This window comes from Schistocerca nitens, chromosome 6 (genome assembly GCF_023898315.1).
Source record: "Schistocerca nitens isolate TAMUIC-IGC-003100 chromosome 6, iqSchNite1.1, whole genome shotgun sequence".
Lineage (NCBI taxonomy): Eukaryota > Metazoa > Arthropoda > Insecta > Orthoptera > Acrididae > Schistocerca > Schistocerca nitens.
The window spans coordinates 567545488-567567241 of NC_064619.1; the positions used below are offsets into that span (position 1 = coordinate 567545488).

Genomic DNA, 21754 nt, shown 5'->3' on the forward strand with positions numbered 1-21754 from the left:
GTAAAACAAAGTGTTTATATGGGATCCTGTATTATGTACTGAAATTCTGCTCACACTGAAAATTTATGTACTCCTATTTGAAACAGGAAATATGGTAGGAATATTTAGGATAATGTAGTTTCAGTCTAATTATCTCTATCATTTCTGTTTTTTCTATGAAAACAAGAGAACTGTAATTGTCTTTGTATCTTATGCTGAGCATTTCAATTGAAAGCACCGGATGATAACATTTGTTGTATCAACTTCAGCTTCTATCTTCATCGAACTTCTGTAATTGTAATTAGCGAATTTACTATATGCAACAATATATCAGTTGTTACGAAGAGTATATAAGACCCGCAATAAATCGTGTGGAAAGGCCAGTACGACGTAAGATCTTGTGCAGCAGTGTGTAACGTAATTAATCGTACACCTGAACCACTAACTTTTTACGTCTTTGGAGAATCGTGGTGTTCTGTGGCCCGTTTTCACCTAAGAAACCTGCAGGTGAGTCATCTGCAGTGAAGAAATGACGTGAAGACACGTTCTGGTCAACGTTTGTTATTTTGAACAAACTGAGTTACAACCACCCAAGTTTACGAACATTTATTTCAGATACTGTTGATAAAATGTTTCGTAAAGACGTTTATTTTGAATTATTTTCTGTTGACATCATTTATCCCCAGCAAGACGGTTACACTGCAGGACACGTGCGAAAATTTCGTTGTACCTAACACTAAGGCTTTTCCGCAGTTTCTCCCTGTTACTACAGACGAGTACGGTAATGCTGCTTCGCGAAAATTGCCTTCATTGCCTGCCGAGTCCACCTATCTTCATCCGAGTTTCGGAACATTAAGCGCTACCCTGACCTGCAAGTCACCGTACGAGAGCAGCAGACTATCGCCATTACAATGGTAGCCATTTCTTAACGATTCACTACGCGTCAGGGACGTTAGCTGGCAGTGGTCACAGAAACGGCTGCTGGACTCCTGCAAATTCTGCCAATCCAGACAGCGACGACATATGGGCGCCGGCTGACCTCGGACGAGCAGCCAACAGTCGGCCAGCAGGGGGCCGCATGTGGGGAGCTGGGGACGGCTAGTGGCCCGCACTCTCATCAGTGCAGACTGCGACGCCCACGAGCCCGCACCAGATGGACCGCACCGAGCGCCTGCCCGAGGTACGTCCACTTGCGTGCAATGCCGACGGCCTCACGCCTTCGCACCGTCACTTTTCCAGCACTCACTCGCGCACCTGATGGCGGCGCACTGCCAAACGTACTTACACAACTTTATACAGTAAGTGTCAAGCCGGGATAAGCAACTCCTCACACTGTATTTGCGAGCGCCGGTTTCAAGGTTCATTTTACCTCCACGGAAATTTAGAATTTCGGATTGTAGAGTCTAGAGTTTCGGATTGTAGCTAGTTGATCTCAACAATAACAATGAAACTGTCTGGCAATTTGAAAATGTGTTCCGAGTCGGGACTCGAACCCAGCACCTTGCCCTTCGCGGGCGGTGTCCTGGCTACTGGCAGAAATAGGACTGTGACGGCACACCGTGCCTCGTGCATGGATAGCTCACCTTGCTCGCAAAAGGCACGCTTCCGAATTCGAGTCCCAACGCGAGATACAGTTTTAATCTACCAGGAAATTTTGTAACAGCATCCTCCGCTGCAGAATGGAAGATTCATTCTGGGTGTAACAAAATAGCTCCTGCTTCGTCTTTCGACCTCCAAATGCCAGCGGTCTTTACTAAAAGCAAACTGAGAAATGATACTTTTTTAACGACAACAATTTTACTATTGAATATAGCCTATCTAAACCCCATTACTGAATTTTCAAGCATGGACGGTGAAAGTACACTTGTCCAAGTTAGAGCAAAATCCGCGCAAAGGAGAACTGCAGTAACATCACAGTTCAAAAACTGACTGTTGATTTTCCTTTATCCTTTTTATACAGTCACTTTCCATAAGGAATGTCGACAAGAGCGACCTATAAAATGTCATACGAAAACGTGCAAAATAAATTGTACGCTACGTCGATGTCTTAAATGTGCTGATCGATGTTCCATTTTTCAAGTATTCTTTACATTTTCAATAGTAGCAACAGTTAGCTGCAAGTTTCAAACTGAAAATCTGTTACTGCTTGGGAGTTTATCACATTGGATCTGCAACTCCTAATTTACCAGAATAAAATGCTGTTTGTATTGAGTATGCTTGTTTATTTGCAAGTGCGTCGAGAAGACTAAATATATGGAAGCATATGAATTTGTGACAGTGATATAACTTTATTGTTCATCCTCCTATCAGAGTAGCATTGCTAGTAGCAAGGACTTTATAAGGAAATTAGAGATTTATTTTTGATTCGCTTAGCGTGTAAGCATGCATCAGACTAAACTTTATATACATTTGGCACATGAGAATAACTGTCGTAACACAGCTACACAGAATGTCCCAGGAGGAATTGTCAGTACTCAAAGATAACATAGGAGCGATCGTTCGAATCAAAAAAATCTAGTAAATATGGGCTCTAAAATGCTATGAGCAGTTGTTCATCTGTGCTACTGAAAAACTCATTTCTTCTACTGAATAAGTGCTCATAGCTCTTAAGGTATGTATTTTAGAAATCGTGTTTACTAGATGTTTTTGCTTCAAATGACCGTTCCTGTCATATCATTGAATACTGACCATTTCTCCTGGACACACTGTATACTGAGTGATGAATTTTAATGCTAATTACACGCATGTAGCTGTTAAATCATCACAGTTATGTAAGTAAGATGCACCTCGCTTCCTGTAAGCAGATTTGGAGTAAAATCAAGAATAAATAACTCAGTTAGCACAAACAGCACAGACCAGCTTATTGCTTACATCATTGAGAAACAGTCTTTTACAAGATGATTCAGCTGCCCCAACCGACTCATTTCATGCAACGCAAACTATGTATCAGGAACGGAATGCAGACAGGCGACAGCTGTGTAATCGATATATGTTCCCTCTCAGAGCTTTGGGCGAACGTTAGTTAACGAAATGATAATGGATTGGACGCGGAGGTGATGTGTCGTGGCCGGCTCGTTCGCCAGCCTTGACGCCTCTGAATTTTTTGTTGTGGGGATTCGTAAAAAACATTGTTTATTAAGACGTTCCCACTACACTTGAAGATATGCGAGAGAGAATTGTCAGAGCATGTGCTTCGATAAGTGCCATGTGATAAGCAATACTACTCAACCCTTGATAAGAAGATTGCAGCACTGCATTGATACCAGTGGTCATCACTTGGAACACCTTCTGTAAATGGACGTTCATGCCACCTTTGTCATCTTCGTTGGCCTTCAAAGACCTTACTGTTACACCTCACTGGATTCGTCTCGATAGCCGCTGTCAGAAAATAAGTACTAAACTATAGCATCCCATTTAAGAAAACAAAGTTGACCGACATATCTCCGACGCGACCCCACCTAGCAACAAAAAACGAACATCATATTATGGCCCCCGTTGTACCATGCAACATTTGTCCCACAAACTTTTCAGCTACTATCATACTTTCAGCGTTATTCTAGGTGGCAATAGTTAGTGACTCACCCTGTATAACGGAAAGTTGTTACTTCCACGCTTCCCATTCTGACATCTCCTGTTAATTTCGTTGTTTCCAGTGGTGAAACGCAGTGTACAAGGCAGCGTTTCCGAACCATTTACGATAGATTAAGTACAATAAACGGAATAAACTTGCAAATACATCCAAAACGTGTGTGACTACACCGCTAATTACAGAAAGAAAAACTTGAGACACTTGGATAAGAATGGCAGAAGTACGGTGTAACTTGATCCAAAAATACCATGTAACTTATGGCCAATCCATACTTGTATTTTTTACATTATGATTCCGTTTGCTAACAATCCCCCAAAGCTGTCAGAGGGAATTAACATCGATCATTTGGCTCTCGTCCGTCTGGATACCGTTCCTGATACAGACGTAGTGCGGTTTGCATAAAATTAATCGGTAGGGGCAGCCGGATCATCCTGTATATGAATTTGGCAAGTCAGCACTACTCCGTTGTAACATAGCAATGGAAGTTAACAGACTGTGAAAAGAGTGAGGTATTGTAGAAAATGAAAGATTAAAGGAGTTTACGTTACATTCAGATGACGCAATTGGTTAAAGACTTCGAAGCTTTTGCTTAGAGAAAATAGAGTTGTGTTTTACTTTCGGCTGTGCGCTAAGCTCCTGCTCGCGACGTGACGAAAGTCTGAGCCTGGGCAGCAGTTTCGAGAGGACCTCAACTGAAGCCTGGCCCTCCACGTATCAGTCAGTAACCCTGACTTACAACAGCAGGTTGTTATCGTAGGAACAAAAACAGCTACTAGCTGGTCATACAGCACTGTTGCGAAGTGGTAAAAACGACTACTCCTTCGCTGCACCTGTGGTTTCTGTTAGAAATTAAAGAATAATGTCTGCAGCACCAGTACGTTAGGCGGTGTGTTCATGTTGCGGTCGGTGGTAGCTTAGCGAAATTGGGACACTTCTCTGGCCTTCAGTGACGGTAAATTTACTGGATCCCAGATAGTTGTGTTTGTTCGTGAAAAGTCATATTTCCACATTTCCAAGAGGTGCTGAAAAAAATATTCTTTATTTACAACCGGTTTCGATCATCGAATTATCTTCAGATATCATAAAACCATTTACAGTAACCTACATGCTAACACTGTTACTGTGGCGTGATAATAATTAAAGCCATCCTGCGTTATTGCTGGTAGTAGTATAATATACTATCTTACCAAAAGAATACTGACACCCCTTAATGCGTAACTATTAGACGACACGAGAGGCGGGTGTAATGGTGAGTATAGTTGCCATCCAAGCACTTGATCCGGGTTCGATCCTCGGCCACCGCAGCCGGTCATTATCTTTGCGTATGAATATGTCTGCCGCGCGCCTTTCGGTTAATGTTTCTTTCCCCTCTTGCTCCCCGCAGAGCAGGCTGTAGTGTGTCCCTATGTCTCGACTTGTCTCGCCTTTCGCCACTACAAAAGGAGGCGGGGAGTAGTGTGCTGTCAGTAGAGCAGCCGTAACAGTGGGTCTGGAGAACTCTTATTTCGAACATACACTAATCTTTGTGTATCATCAGAATAACAAATCCATCAGGGACGTGTCAAACCTTCTAAATCTGTCCACGTCGACTGGTGGTAATGTGATTGTAAAAAGGAAACGTGAAGGAACAACCGCATCTAAACGAAGACCGTGTAGACATTATGTACCAACGGACAGGGTCTGTGGAGCATTGCAAAGGGTGGCTGTAAAAATATCACATGAAATCAGCGGAAGGAATCTACGTGCAATCCAACAAGAACAATGACTGCGAGTAGGGAATTAAAAAGAATGGGGTACAATGATCGATCGTCTCCTCCTAAGCCACAAACTTTGTAGTCAGTGCTAAGTGATGTTTGAGGTACTGTAAGGAGCGAGACCTCTGAACGGTGGATGACTGAAAATGAGTGATTTGTGAATCACGCTATACCCTGTGGCAATCCGACGGAAGGGCTTGGGTCTGGCGAGTGCTTGGAGAACGTTACCTGACATCATGCCTAGTGCCATCAGTGAAGTGTGGAGGAGGTGGTGTTGCAGTATGGGGGAGTAGTCCTCTTAACGCGTTTAAGAAAACGCTAAATGCAGAAGGATAAGAACACATTTTATAGCACTGAGTACTGTGTACAATAGAGGATCAGTTCGGGGACGTCAGCGTGACAGTGCGCCCTCTCATAAGGCAGCATCTGCGAGGCAGTGGTTTGCGGAAAACAACATTCCTGAAATTGAATACCTGCCCAGAGACCTGACCTGAACCCTATAAAACACCTCTGGGAAGAGTTAGATCGTCAGCTTCACTCCAGACCCCAGCGGCCAACTTCACTACGTTCTCTGGTTTCGGCTCTTGAGGAAGAATTACGAGGCCTGTTCAGAAAGTAAGCTCCGATTGATTTCCAAATTGAAACCACAGTGAACATCAGAAATGTTTTACTTGTAACAATTAGCTACACCTTTCAGCTACTTCTCTACGTAGTCGCCGTTCTGACTTAGACTTTTGTCATAGCGTTGTACCAACTTTTCAATAGCCTCATCATAGAAGGCAGCCACCAGTGCTTTCCGCCAATTCTCCACGCTGGCCTACACCTCGTTGTCTGTGTCAAAATGTTGTCTTCAAAGACAGCGGTTCATGTGACCAGAGATGAAACTCAGGGGGAGACAATTGCGGACTGTATTGTGGGTAATCTCACATTTCCATTTGAAAACGATGCAGGAGCATCTTCATTGCACCTGCAGAATGCGGCTGACAATTGTCTTGAAGAAGAAACAGCACGACAGTTATGTAATGTTAGCTGCATAGCTTCAGGCGAAATTTCTCACCAGGCCCTCGTACTTGGCGGCAGACACTATTTTCTAGACATCTTTACGCACTCACTGCGAGCTCAGAAATGAGAAGAGCGACGTGATGCTAACTGGGGTTATACTAGAGACACTACCCAACACATCTGTGCAAAGCTTTATCGGATTTTCATAGTCGTTTCCATTTCGCGACCGATCGGAGCTTACTTTCTGAACGCCCCTCGTATCTGCCATTCCGCCACGGACATTAAGACACCTCACTGAGAGTCTCCCCAGCAGAGATGAAGTTGTCATAAAGGCGCAGGGTGGACACACCCCGTGTTAATGTCCACCGATAGGTATCCGGGTCCATATTATACCGCCAACAGTAAAATGTACCGACATAGTTGAGCAGCGATCGGATGCTGACGAAATCACGTTCCACCTTTTACTGTGGACTGCTCTCTGCATAAAATATTTTGAAGCGAGTATATTTTTCACTGTCCGCTATCAGCAGAAGACTACCACCAGCCGGCCGGTGTGGGTGAGCGGCTCTGGGCGCTTCAGACTGGAACCGCGCGACCGCTACGGTTGCAGGTTCGAATCCTGCCTCGGGCATGGATGTGTGTGATGTCCTTAGGTTAGTAAGGTTTATGTAGTTCTAAGTTCTAGGGGACTGATGACCTCATATATTAAGTCCCATAGTGCTCAAAGCCTTTTGAACTACCACCAAGGTAAGTGTCCCTACAGCGACAGTGTCCAAAGCGATGACGACGTCCACGGAAGATGAGCAAAATAGACGGAAATCAGTCTTCACTGAGAGGAGTAAAGTTTACAATCTAGAATTCATTTGAAAAAGAACATACGCTCCAAATGGACAAGGTTGTGGGAGGACACAGTCGCTACCAGTGTTTAAGAAAATGTCGCGACTTCTCTCTTTCTTGCCTAAGGAAGCCACAGGAAAACGATAGTGAAGGTGTAAACAGGTCTTGACAGTATTGCGGTTTTGATATTATTTTATTTATTAAAATCTTCAGATGTGTGTGAATTCCTAAGGGACCAAACTGCTGAGGTCATCGGTCCCTAGACTTACACACTACTTAAACTAACTTATGCTAAGAACAACTCACACACCCGTACCCGAGGGAGGACTCGAACCTCCGGCGAAAAGAGTTTTCTTTGTTATGTGCATATTTACGTTTCGCGTTGTGAGAGACTTTTCCCGGCTGCGGAAAACCTCGCAATACAAGTATAGCAAGTAATACAAGAGTCTATGTTCAAAAGTTTTAAAAATCCATTTCACACAGTACTAGTAAGTTGTTTGTATCTGTTAAGGTAACGCACCAGGCAGTTCCTTTCGTTACAGTGTTTACGTTTTACGTAGCTACGACCGTGCTCTACAGACGGCGTTCACGGTAAACAAATGCCCTTCAAGTAGTCAGCAGATAACACTTTCAGGAGCAGCACACCACTTAAACAGAAGGCTACTGTGCTACTGATCAAACTACATTTTTGCAGTTGTTTTAACAGATTATCTTATGTGAAATCAGAGCCGGAATTCAGTAATTTTTTGCGTTTACTGCAGTACTTGATTTGTAAAAAGTGTGGTTCCGGTACTGTGACATTCCGGGCGTTGTTTTCGAAATTCACACGTTTGAAAACGTTATTTTAAAATTTTTGTGAGCATTTTAAAGGTGTCAACACGAATTTTTTTTAAGTTACTTGAACGGCATCATAAGTATCACTTCTTAAAATCTGCAGTTCTGATTTTTTTCGTCTTAGGTACCGTCAAAAATCAAGCACTGATTTATTGCAATACCTCATCTGTACAAAAGCAACAGATTTATGGTTAACTGTATGTTTTCGCTGCTTGTATCAATGTATGTTCGTTGTGTGACCGTCTGCATTTCAGCATTTGGTGACAGAACACTGTTTCAGTTTACAGTTTTGGATGTGAAGAGTCCGATTATATTTTAGATACTTATTACAATGAAATGAAAAAATACGTAGGTCAACATATGATAGTCATTATTATATTACATACTACAGAATGACTCAGAGAAAAAAGGATTTAGACGAAAGTAGGGCAGAAATCGTTGTCAACCTTAAAAATTCTGTTATAGGGAACGAACAAAGAACTAGCCGCAAAAGAGAAGAAAATATGCACAGTTCGCATAATATAAAAAATACAGAATAAATTGACAGGCCTTGATGGTTAAGAAAATGATAGCAGGTCTTGCGTCACAATATGATTTCAGTTCGTACGACAACGAAAGAAAAATATGCAACAAAACCGAAAACCCTTCCGTAGTAGGCATGCTGTTCGTTATCAATATTTCTTGAAATAGAGAAAACATGCTCACTAATTCACCCTACAGTGTTGCCAGTGTTTCGTATGTGAATTTTGTGGTGTACAGATATTTTATACACTCATTTCTCTGTGGTCCTAGACATGAGCTACTGTATTAAATTAATGAACTGGGAACTGGTATGCAGAAGCTTAAAGTTGCGAAGGAGCTACAAACATACAGTACAGATGTTTTAGTTTTCGACTTATCCGCGATTCCTGGGTTTTTAATTTTATGCTTAAGTTATCACTGTGAATGTTCACACACTTCAACAGATACTTTGCTCCCAGTGTCATTTACCGACATAAAACAAACCGTATCGCTGTGATTCACGCAGGACGTTCCAGACCTGTACTGTCAACATTGTACACAATATCGTAAAGTGATTATTTTGAAATAAGGGACTAAAGTTCGGAAATGAATATTTAGTTTTACATTGACTTAAGCATCTAACACTACATAGCAATAACTTAAATTCATGTCAACAGTTCAAACAGATGGGGACCATTCGCAGTGTTTGCTTTACTACACGATCCATTGACAGAACTGAACTCTGGGGTCAAAAACATTTAACCCCATTGCTTCTATACAGTTTGTATGGCACGGCTACAACTTCTCCCCTTACAATGAATTCGAACTGTGCATTTTACAGGCAATTTGGTGTGTGCTAATTGATGGCTCTTTTCCCGCACGATTCAACATCATCTCTTCAAATTGTATTGTGGTAAAATTCTGTGGAGAGCCTATCTATGGTTGAACGAACCAGTCATTGTCAAGTAGTAAATGGCTTCTCTAATGTCGATACACTGAGTCGTTGTGATTAAACTATCGGTAGTTGAGAGGGCCTCCATGAAAAACGAGTGATCGTGGGACAACAAAACTTTGTGGAAACATTTGTAAGGACATTCGGAAGATAAATAACAAGTAAACCATTGAAAGAAACATTTTAATTTCCATATGAGAGGGTAACATTTGTTAACCGCGGGCTATGTTTACTTTCCAGATTACAAACGTTGCTCAATGTGACGACCATCTGCATCCACACCAGCCTGGAACCGCACCAGATATACCATTTCACAATTTGTTCGCAGCTCTTTTCGAGCGGTAGACCACGTAATGTTCAGCTGTCGTGACACAGCTCATGCACTGCTTGAAGGTCGCACGTTGTGTCCAGCTGTCTTAGTCACGGCAACAGTAACTACTTCTACAATTTATGGTGCAATTGTCTGTCAGCTGCTCCCAGGAGTATTTTCCAAATAGCCAGTTAATTCGAACTTCAGAAACATGTATTTCAACTCCGGTGCAGAAAGAGGACCTGTCCGTATTCCTTTAATGCTTCATTGTGCAACAAATAAAGAATCTCGATTTTGCGGAATTATGAGAGCTTTGAAACTCTTTATTTCTTTCTGGATAAGATTGATCGAAGGTACAATCAAGGGCATCTAACGCGATTATCACGTCCTGATGAAAGATTTGTTACGTCCTCCCAAACAAATCTTCCATCTGCATGACGTTTGAAAGAGTTGCTTCGAGTACACACACAGCACACTTCAACTTGTACAAGCTCATCCACAGCTCGACCATTACGGTTATGCGACCATTACGGTTGCTGTTCAAACGTACAATGTATCCTTCTTTGTAAGAAAACTTAATTTTGAACATAGTATGCTAATAATAATTTCGGTGGCTCAACGGCCTGGTAAAAGTCTGTCTATTGGGCTCTGAGCACTATGGGACTCAACTGCTGTGGTCATAAGTCCCCTAGAACTTAGAACTACTTAAACCTAACTAACCTAAGGACAGCACACAACACCCAGCCATCACGAGGCAGAGAAAATCCCTGACCCCGCCGGGAATCGAACCCGGGAACCCGGGCGTGGGAAGCGAGAACGCTACCGCACGACCACGAGATGCGGGCACTGTCTATTGGGGGGGGGGGGGGGGACGCTACTTCGGCGACTTGCGTGTCCCTAACCTATCCCAGTTACATATCTGGGGACTGGTTAAAGGAGTTTTTCAGGAAGTTAATTGGCTGATAATTCTGATTTAGACAGTTTCAGTATAGTCAGTATCCTCGTAGCGATCATTCAGGGCCTTTCGTCGACTTAAAATTTGACTCAGATCAACAATTGCACAGACGAGACCCACCCAGTAACTTCTCCTCCATGTTCACCAATGCGAAAATTGATCTTATGGATGCCATGAAAAACTTTGTTTCCCAAACTGTGGAAAGGAAAGCTACGTTTCGAAATTGTATGTAAAATTTTTGGAGTCTAAAGAGAAACAAAGCAAATGCCTTCTTTTTCAAAGAAATTATGATTTCCTTTTTTCATTAAGATGCGATGTACAGCGCTTTTAAAATGTACTAATAATAAGAGGATTATCAGTCGTCTATTTTTATAGCGGTCTGGAGTAAATCTGAACTTCTTTTCGTAAGTGGTCTCCGAAAAAAGAAGAACAAATGTCTTCCCAGCTATGTGATGTGTTTTTTAAAAATTAAAGGAAGAAATGGTTTCCAAGCAGATTTGTGACCGGATTCGGGATAGAACTGAATGATAGGCATCCACAAAAATTTATCGGAAAAGGGAAAAATCCCAAAAGTTCTGGTTTTGATACAGTTGATTAGTGGAGTCGTGCACTATGAAATAAATTTGACAGGAAGTATACAAAGGTTATTGCCTCTTAAAGTTTTGAGCTAAGCAGTCAACACTGTTTGAAGGTAGATTCTTGCTATACTTTAAAAGTAAGCGTATTTCATTAGTATATCCAAAGTACATCTTTTTACATTATTAATATGAATACGGATGTAAGAACCTTTCATAAATAGCAAGCAAATTCGTCAGTAGGGCCAACTCTTAACATCCTCAGATTCAACAATAGTAATGGCCTTCATCTCCCTGGTCTGGCACGTTCTTGTGCACGCCAAAACATGGCAACTGGTCTACGTAACTCGAAACTATGGCTGGATTTCGTGCAGGGTTGTATCCCATATAGTTGTGTGTGTTTACTTTTGTATCATTATTCTGTAAAGACACAATTTATTTTCTTAATACTTTCCTTAAATTGTTATTTGTTTGTTATGTTTACTTTTAGTTCAAATGGTTCAAATGGCTCTGAGCACTATGGGACTTAACATCTGAGGTCATTAGTACCCTACACTCAGAACTACTTAAACCTAACTAACCTAAGGACATCACACACAACCATGCCCGAGTCAGGATTCGAACCTGCGATCGTAGCAGCAGCGCAGTGTCGGACTGAAGCGCCTAGAACCGCTCGGCCACAACGGCCGGCTTACTTTTAGTACTAACTAAAACTTTTCTCTTCCATACTCATACATCCATTACCAATGCTGTGCGTTATTTCACTATTATTTCCCTAGTCTCACAGGGCTCTGTTCAAACAATTAATGTACCGTCTTACTTCCATTTTTATACATTTTTGTCGTATTACTGTTGTTACTCATCATTACAACCATTGCATGTGCGCTGACGACCTCTAGTTGTATCTAAGTGCAAGACCAATAAACCTGAAGCCAGCTATCGAGAACCTTCATACCGACCTGTGTGCGCCATCAAAATGGGCGCAGGATATACGGTTAAAGGTCAACCCATCCAAAACCCAAGCGGTACTGCTTAGTCATTCTAGGCTCATTAGCCCGAAATATCGAGAATCCATACCATCTTTAACCCTTAATGGAACAAATATCAACCTCTCCTTCAGCAAAGAGTATAGGAGTAAGATGAAACTCTGAATTGGACTGATCACATAACTCCAATGTGCAAGAAGTCATCAGCATCTCTCCATCCCCTACAAAAATATAAAAACTTCTGCCCTCTTGACCTGAAAAAGAAACTCATACAAACACTTACACTCCCAATTATTGATAATAGCGATGTAATTTTGCAAGGCCTTTCTCGTGAAAGCTGACGGCACCTGGAACTAGTTATGAATGCCTTTGTTCTCTCTATCTGTGATGTTCGACTCTTTGATCATATTTCACCATCATATTCACTGCTACCCTGGCTGCGTGCAGACAAGTGCAGAGACTTCCATGCTCTCTGCCTTCTATACTATCTTATCAACGAACACTGCCTCTCATATCTCTCCTCGACTTTAACGGTCTTGTCTGAACAACATGGCAGAAACACCCACTCCCATCAGAGCAAAATCCTGTATGGCTCACTCCATCGTTAAGCCACTTTCTCGAAGTTCTCATTAGCAGCAATCCGACTCTGGAATGACATCTCACGTCGTATTAGAGAACAGAATAACATCTCCAGCTTCAGAATGCAGTTAATGATATATCTACTAAAGCAAGGACAACGATTACCATTGTTCCTGTATGCACTCGTTACCCTGTACATCCCTCTTTCCAACCTACTCTTCCTCATTTCGCAGTATTCGTAGCCGATGCAACCTCATTAAATTTCCTTCCCCCTGAACTCGCTATATCAGAAAACATCTATTTGCTACGCCAATAAGTTCTTCTTACACCTGCCACTAACATTATTGTTATTACCATCATCATCATCTATTATTATTATTGTTATTACTGTTATCACTATTGAAACGCTTGGAGACTGCAAGAGAGTGCAGGAAGACCTGCGTACGGTCGGTGACTGTTACAGGAACTGCAGCTGATCCTGAACACATGTTCACTGATGGGTCAGACCATTATGACCAGCTGCCTAATAGCCGGTATGTTCACCTTTGGCGCGGATAACAGCGGCGACGCATAGTGGCAATGAGGCCTTCGTATATCGCTGAAGCGAGTTGGCACCACATCGGTACACACAAGTCACCTAATTCCCGTAAATGCTGGGGAGTGGGCCGATGAGCTCTGACGCCATGTACAATCACATCCATGATGTGTTCGATCGTGTTCAGATCTGGCGAGTTGGGGGGACCAGTACATCAACCGGAACTCGTCACTGTATTCCTCGAACCACTCCATCACACTCCTGGTCTTCGACATGACGCTTTATTTTGTTGAAAAATGCCGCTGGCGTCGGGAAACATGATCGTCATAAAGCGATGTGCCGGCCGCGGTGGTCTCGCGGTTCTAGGCGCGCAGTCCGGAACCGCGCGACTGCTACGGTCGCAGGTTCGAATCCTGCCTCGGGCATGGCTGTGTGTGATGTCCTTAGGTTAGTTAGGTTTAACTAGTTCTAAGTTCTAGGGGACTGATGACCTAAGATGTTAAGTCCCATAGTGCTCAGAGCCATTTGAACCATAAAGCGATGTGCGCGGTCCGCAACCAGTATGCGATATTCCTTGGCCGTCATGGTGCCTTGCACGATCTCCACTGGACACATGGATACTCACGAGAATGTTCCCCAGACCATAATGGAGCCGCCGCCGCCAGCTTGTAAAAATTGGACATTTGTGGTAAGGTCTTATGGGACCAAACAACTTAGGTCATCGGTCCCTAAGCCTACACGCTACTTAATCTAACTTAAACTAACTTACGCTATGGACAACACACACACCCATTCCCGGGGGAAGGGCTCGAACCTCCGACGGGGGGAGCCGCACGGGCCGTGACAAGACGCCCCAGACAGCGCGGCTACCCCGAGCGACCGCCAGTTTGTCTCCGTCCCGCCGTACAAGTGTCAAGGATGTGTTCACCCGAAAGACGACGAATTCGCGCCCTCCCATCGGCATGGTGAAGAAAGAATCGAGATTCATCAGACTGTGCAACGCTCTGCCACTGTGCCAACGTCCAGTGCCAATGGTCACGTGCCCATTTTAGTCGTAGTCTCAAGTGATGTGGTTTTCACACTGGCACATGCATGTGTCGTCAGCTGCGTCACACTTGTAATCTGCCCAGTATTTACGTCTGATGTTAGTGTTATGTATGAGGCGGAACTACGGGCCTCATGGAAAAAGGGTGACCCGGCTGAGTCACGTAATCTGACTCTTAGTCTGATCACGAGGTGTGGCCATTAATTGCACGCGTTGGTCACGTAGGCTGACGAGAGCATCAATGAACTATACTTGACGGAATGTATCTGGAAAATCTTAGGTGATTAGAAAGTTAGGAATACAATTAAATACTTACAAGGGAACCTCCCCATCGCACCCCCCTCAGATTTAGTTATAAGTTGGCATAGTGGATAGGCCTTGAAAAACTGAACACAAATCAATCGAGAAAACAGGAAGAAGTTGTGTGGAACTATGAAAAAAATAAACAAAATATACAAACTGAGTAGTCCATGTGTAAGATAGGCAACAACAAGGAGCACCTGAGCTCAGGAGCGCCGTGGTCCCGTGGTTAGCGTGACCAGCTGCTGTATGAGAGGTCCTTGGTTCAAGTCTTCCCTCGAGTGAAAAGTTTACTTTTTTATTTTCGCAAAGTTATGACCTGTCCGTTCGTTCATTGAAGTCTCTGTTCACTGTAATAAGTTTAGTGTCTGTGTTTTGCGACCGCACCGCAAAACCGTGCGATTGTTATTGAAGTCGCGAGCTATATTTGCTGGATTCATATTGCCCACGGAATACATCTCACGTATTTAATGCACTCTCGTCCAAAGTAGCGAACAGACAACTGCCAGCCAGGGAGCCTCATTAGCAGGAATAGTCTCTCCTCCGTGCGCTGTAGTCGACTGACGTCGTGTGTTTCGATGTTTGTTTAGGTGTAGCGTCCCCATACTACGGCGCAGTTACCTCGCATTGGACGGACAGATAATAATTGTATAAAAATAAAAAATTAAACTTTTCACTCGAGGGAAGACTTGAAGCAAGGATCTCTCATATCGCAGCTGGTCACGCTAACCACGGGACCACGGCGCTCCTGAGCTTCCACTCTCCTTGATGTTGCGTATCTTGCGCATGGACTACACAGTTTGTATATTTTGCTTATTTTTTTCATAGTTCCATACAACTTCTGCCTGTTTTCTCGATTGATTTGTGTTCAGTTTTTCAAGGCTTATCCACCGTGCCAACTTATAACTAAATCTGAGGGGGGTGCGATGGGGAGGTTCCCTTGTTAGCTTTAATTCAGCATCAGCGGTGAACGTCGATCTTGACTTTGTACAATAATATTTACAAGTGCAGTTATAGACTGAACTGCGAATACTTCTTTACAATTCTGATTGCTTCACATGTATAGATCAATTGGCAATGCATAAACTGTATGTGGCGCCTGGCTAGGTCGTAGCTACTGACTTAGCTGAAAGTGTCAGTGCAAATGAGATCTCTGAAGCTATAACAAGTGAACCATTCATATTAAAGTCGGCTGTAGAACTGGCCAGTGTGCTAGCTTGTCTCGCAAGACCAGCCGAGTGGCGGCGCTCGGTCTGCTAGCGTCGAAAGTGGCGACTCACAGGTCCGATGTGTACTGACGGAGAGCGGCCGATTTGAAGCCTACAACCTAGCCAGTGTGGTGCCTTGCGGTGACACCACAGTTAGTTCCGCCACAGTTCACCGTCTGTCCTGTTTTACCAATCTGCCCGGCCTACGACGTCCGTCATCTGTAATGAGGGGTGGCCGCCCAACGCCAAGACGCCTGGACGTGGTTTCACCTCGGTTTCGTCACGTGATGAAGAAAGTCCCCACAGCACTCTTCGAACACCCGACAAGTCGTGCAGCTTCCGAAATGCTCGTGCTGAGGCTTCGGACCAACACAATCTGCACTCAGTCAAACTCAGATAGATCGCGCGCGTTCCCCATTCTACACACGGACAGCACACTCACTGATACTCTGATACCACATGCACCGAGCGTGTATCTGACTAGCAGTCATTCCTTGCCTAGTGACGCTGCTATGGTCTGGACGGGTTTATATCGATAATAGGTCGATGGTCATAACGTTCTGGATCATCAGTGTAAATATAACGTATCGTGCGTAAGTAACCAGGCATATCAACTACTGTTCAGCAAAATTATGCAATGTCTGCATTTTTAGAGTGCCTATATAGTACCATGCAGTGTCCTTCAGACATGCAGCCATGTTTGAAGATGCAGACGCTGCTGACGATCTACAGCCAATGAAACAGGAGCGATGTATTTGCAACTGGCGAATACAATTGGACATCAGCTCTACAATTTATTAGTGACACATGAAAATTTGTGCCGGACCTGCAGACCAGCCCAGGAACCCAGATTTCCCGCTTCAAACGAGCGAACAGCGAACCAACAGACGTGGCTTCGGTAAAAAAATCACCACTCAACTTTCATGTCCTGGATCGGTGAGCCACGAATCTCGTAGCCCTCGGAACGCCCCCACATGCTCCAATACTGCATAGAGACTGCTAGCGTGCCCACCCGACTGCGCCGCGTGGAGACTTGCTTGCTGATCCTCTCCAACCGACCGACTGGCTGCACACCACCAAGCCAGAACTATAAGCACCAGACCAAAGATGGTATACGCTGCAAATATCAATACACACCGCTGCTGCTGCACTTAGGAAGAGGAGGTACCACAATAACCGCGGAAACCAAACGCAGAGTAACAGCCAAGTTTTAAAGCAATACGAGGTGCATTCAAGTTCTAAGGCCTCCGATTTTTTTTCTAATTAACTACTCACCCGAAATCGATGAAACTGGCGTTACTTCTCGACGTAATCGCGCTGCAGACGAACACATTTTTCACAACGCTGACGCCATGATTCCATGGCAGCGGCGAAGGCTTCTTTAGGAGTCTGTTTTGACCACTGGAAAATCGCTGAGGCAATAGCAGCACGGCTGGTGAATGTGCGGCCACGGAGTGTCTTTCATTGTTGGAAAAAGCCAAAAGTCACTAGGAGCCAGGTCAGGTGAGTAGGGAGCATGAGGAATCACTTCAAAGTTGTTATCACGAAGAAACTGTTGCGTAACATTAGCTCGATGTGCGGGTGCGTTGTCTTGGTGAAACAGCACACGCGCAGCCCTTACCGGACGTTTTTGTTGCGGTGCAGGAAGGAATTTGTTCTTCAAAACATTTTCGTAGGATGCACCTGTTACCGTAGTGCCCTTTGGAACGCAATGGGTGAGGATTACGCCCTCGCTGTCCCAGAACATGGACACCATCATTTTTTCAGCACTGGCGGTTACCCGAAATTTTTTTGGTGGCGGTGAATCTGTGTGCTTCCATTGAGCTGACTGGCGCTTTGTTTCTGGATTGAAAAATGGCATCCACGTCTCATCCATTCTCACAACCGACGAAAAGAAAGTCCCATTCATGCAGTCGTTGCGCATCAACATTGCTTGGCAACATGCCACACGGGCAGCCATGTGGTCGTCCGTCAGCACTCGTGGCACCCACCTGGATGACACTTTTCGCATTTTCAGGTCGTCATGCAGGATTGTGTGCACAGAACCCACAGAAATGCCAACTCTGGAGACGATCTGTTCAACAGTCATTCGGCGATCCCCCAAAATAATTATCTCCACTTTCTCGATCAAGTCGTCAGACCGGCTTGTGCGAGCCCGAGGTTGTTTCGGTTTGTTGTCACGCGATGTTCTGCCTTCATTAAACTGTCGCACCCACGAACGCACTTTCGACACATCCATAACTCCATCACCACATGTCTCCTTCAACTGTCGATGAATTTCAATTGGTTTCACACCACGCAAATTCAGAAAACGTATGATTGCATGCTGTTCAAGTAAGGAAAACGCCGCCATTTTAAGTATTTAAAACAGTTCTCATTCTCGCCGCTGGCGGTAAAATTCCATCTGCCGTACGGTGCTGCCATCTCTGGGACGTATTGACAATGAACGCGGCCTCATTTTAAAACAATGCACATGTTTCTATCTCTTTCCAGTCTGGAGAAAAAAAATCGGAGGCCTTAGAACTTGAATGCACCTCGTACATAAGCCATGGTCAGCACGGCTCAGCCGCCTTATGTGGGCGTTCGCGCTCCTACCTCTCGCGATATGGGGGAACGTCCAGCGTTCTCGAACATAATCATTTTGCTGGCCCAGGTGTTACAGCGTGGGGAGGCATAATACTGCATGGACGTACTGGCCTCCAAATCATTGAACATGAAACACTCACCTGTCAATGTTATTATGACACTGTACTCGTTCTACATTAGCAGCTTTTGAGGGTTGCATCCGGCTCTGACTTCGGCCAGCTGAAATTTGAACCCAGACAGATAGGTACGCAATCGAAAAGTTCACATTTCAGCTACATTTAATCTAACCACGACATATCAAATGGCCCCTCCCGCCGGACGTTCGAGTCCTCCCTCGGGCATCGGTGTGTTTGTTTTTCTTAGCATAAGTTAGATTAAGTTAGTTTAAGTAGTGTGTAAGTCTATGGACCAATGACGTCAGTAGTTTGGTCCCTTAGGAAATCGCACACGCGCACACATTTCAAATACTTTTCACCTAGCCAAGAAACAATTTCATACTGAAGTCGGCGGCGGTTCGTAAGCACGCATTGGAAATCAACTCACAATCGGCTAATCTGCGGATCCATGTGTAGTGGAACATGTTTCCTTCTATTACTACACTTTTTCATTCGTACTAGTTTTTGCTATTAGTCGTGATAAATCCTGTATATCTCTGTAATTTAATACGTCATACAACACCTGTTAATTTGTTTCGTTTTGTTACAGGAGCTTCCCCTCAGTGGTAAAGTTGCCGCAGTTGATGCAGACAAGACGAAGGTAAGAGCTCGGAACAGAACCTCATGTTACAAGTATCTATGAACAAACCTTTTTACAAATACTTAGGAAACGTTGTTGGGTGCGTCGATTACTGCTTAATCGTCAACAAAAAATCGTTAATTTGCAGTGAATAGCTCTTAACCTAGTGTATTTTGCACGGTTGGAGTGACGATATTACACGAACATGAAAGCTGCACTGATGGACTCCATTAATTAGTACGTACTAAGTGGTGCAGTGGTTAGCACACTGGCCTCGCATTCGGGAGGAGAGAGGTTCAAACCACCCTTCGACCAGCTTGGTTTAAATTTCTAGCTGCCTGCCTTAATCGACTAGTGCAAACCAGGAGGGTCCATTCGAAAGGGACACTGCCAAATGCCTTCCCAGCCCCCACCCTAACCGAACCTGTGCTCCGTTTCTAATGATCTCGTCGTAGACGCAACGTTAAATTTTAATCTTCCTTCCTTTCTTCCGTCTGAACTATGTCTGGTCCAAGTAATGGAATCCAACTGTTTCGCTATCCTGTCTATTCTCGTATTCTCATTATCGTCGTCTGGTTAGTTTATTTCGCTAATAATAGAAACTTCAGGGGACAGGTTCCAATTAGAGTTAAGACTATTAATAACAAAGGAATTTTGTGAGACACTTATTTATAAAATATAACCTTTGAAACGTAAGAGCGATAAGCAGTCAAGACAAAATGAAAGAGAATCAGACAATCAAACATGGAAGTAGAGAATAAAGAAACGTGCATGACAAAAAAATTATTTATAGGAAGTGCTCAGATATTCATACAATGTGTTATATACTAACCATACATAAATAATAATAATAAGAAAAAGGATATCAGTCAGTATTGCTTCCCCGAAACTCATTGCAGTTCATTGAGTTTATACACTCCTGGAAATGGAAAAAAGAACACATTGACACCGGTGTGTCAGACCCACCATACTTGCTCCGGACACTGCGAGAGGGCTGTACAAGCAATGATCACACGCACGGCACAGCGGACACACCAGGAACCGCGGTGTTGGCCGTCGAATGGCGCTAGCTGCGCAGCATTTGTGCACCGCCGCCGTCAGTGTCAGCCAGTTTGCCGTGGCATACGGAGCTCCATCGCAGTCTTTAACACTGGTAGCATGCCGCGACAGCGTGGACGTGAACCGTATGTGCAGTTGACGGACTTTGAGCGAGGGCGTATAGTGGGCATGCGGGAGGCCGGGTGGACGTACCGCCGAATTGCTCAACACGTGGGGCGTGAGGTCTCCACAGTACATCGATGTTGTCGCCAGTGGTCGGCGGAAGGTGCACGTGCCCGTCGACCTGGGACCGGACCGCAGCGACGCACGGATGCACGCCAAGACCGTAGGATCCTACGCAGTGCCGTAGGGGACCGCACCGCCACTTCCCAGCAAATTAGGGACACTGTTGCTCCTGGGGTATCGGCGAGGACCATTCGCAACCGTCTCCATGAAGCTGGGCTACGGTCCCGCACACCGTTACGCCGTCTTCCGCTCACGCCCCAACATCGTGCAGCCCGCCTCCAGTGGTGTCGCGACAGGCGTGAATGGAGGGACGAATGGAGACGTGTCGTCTTCAGCGATGAGAGTCGCTTCTGCCTTGGTGCTGATGATGGTCGTATGCGTGTTTGGCGCCGTGCAGGTGAGCGCCACAATCAGGACTGCATACGACCGAGGCACACAGGGCCAACACCCGGCATCATGGTGTGGGGAGCGATCTCCTACACTGGCCGTACACCACTGGTGATCGTCGAGGGGACACTGAATAGTGCACAGTACATCCAAACCGTCATCGAACCCATCGTTCTACCATTCCTAGACCGTCAAGGGAACTTGCTGTTCCAACAGGACAATGCACGTCCGCATGTATCCTGTGCCACCCAACGTGCTCTAGAAGGTGTAAGTCAACTACCCTGGCCAGCAAGATCTCCGGATCTGTCCCCCACTGAGCATGTTTGGGACTGGATGAAGCGTCGTCTCACGCGGTCTGCACGTCCAGCACGAACGCTGGTCCAATTGAGGCGCCAGGTGGAAATGGCATGGCAAGCCGTTCCACAGGACTACATCCAGCATCTCTACGATCGTCTCCATGGGAGAATAGCAGCCTGCATTGCTGCGAAAGGTGGATATACACTGTACTAGTGCCGACATTGTGCACGCTCTGTTGCCTGAGTCTATGTGCCTGTGGTTCTGTCAGTGTGATCATGTGATGTATCTGACCCCAGGAATGTGTCAATAAAGATTCCCCTTCCTGGGACAATGAATTCACGGTGTTCTTATTTCAATTTCCAGGAGTGTAGCTATAAGAAAGGAACTGCGAAGAAATTTTGGGTAGCAGATAAAATCAAATAGGAAGCACACAGAAGCTAAAGCGAAATGACTGCGAGAATCGGAAGAAACCGGAAAGGAAATTGCGATCAGAGGAACAGATTCAGCATCCAGAAAAACTGCTT

At 44.6% G+C, this 21754-nt stretch overlaps 1 protein-coding gene across 1 annotated transcript in view; it reads left to right on the forward strand.

The window, feature by feature from the left end:
* Window positions 1–1040: 1040 nt before the first annotated feature.
* LOC126262253 (sodium- and chloride-dependent glycine transporter 1) overlaps window positions 1041–21754 on the forward strand; it is a 144631-nt gene continuing 123917 nt past the window's right edge. The window contains exons 1-2 of the mRNA XM_049958739.1: window positions 1041–1159; window positions 19233–19283. Coding sequence (XP_049814696.1) covers window positions 1133–1159; window positions 19233–19283 — 78 coding nt within the window. The 5' untranslated portion in view covers window positions 1041–1132. The remainder of the gene's footprint in view (window positions 1160–19232; window positions 19284–21754) is intronic.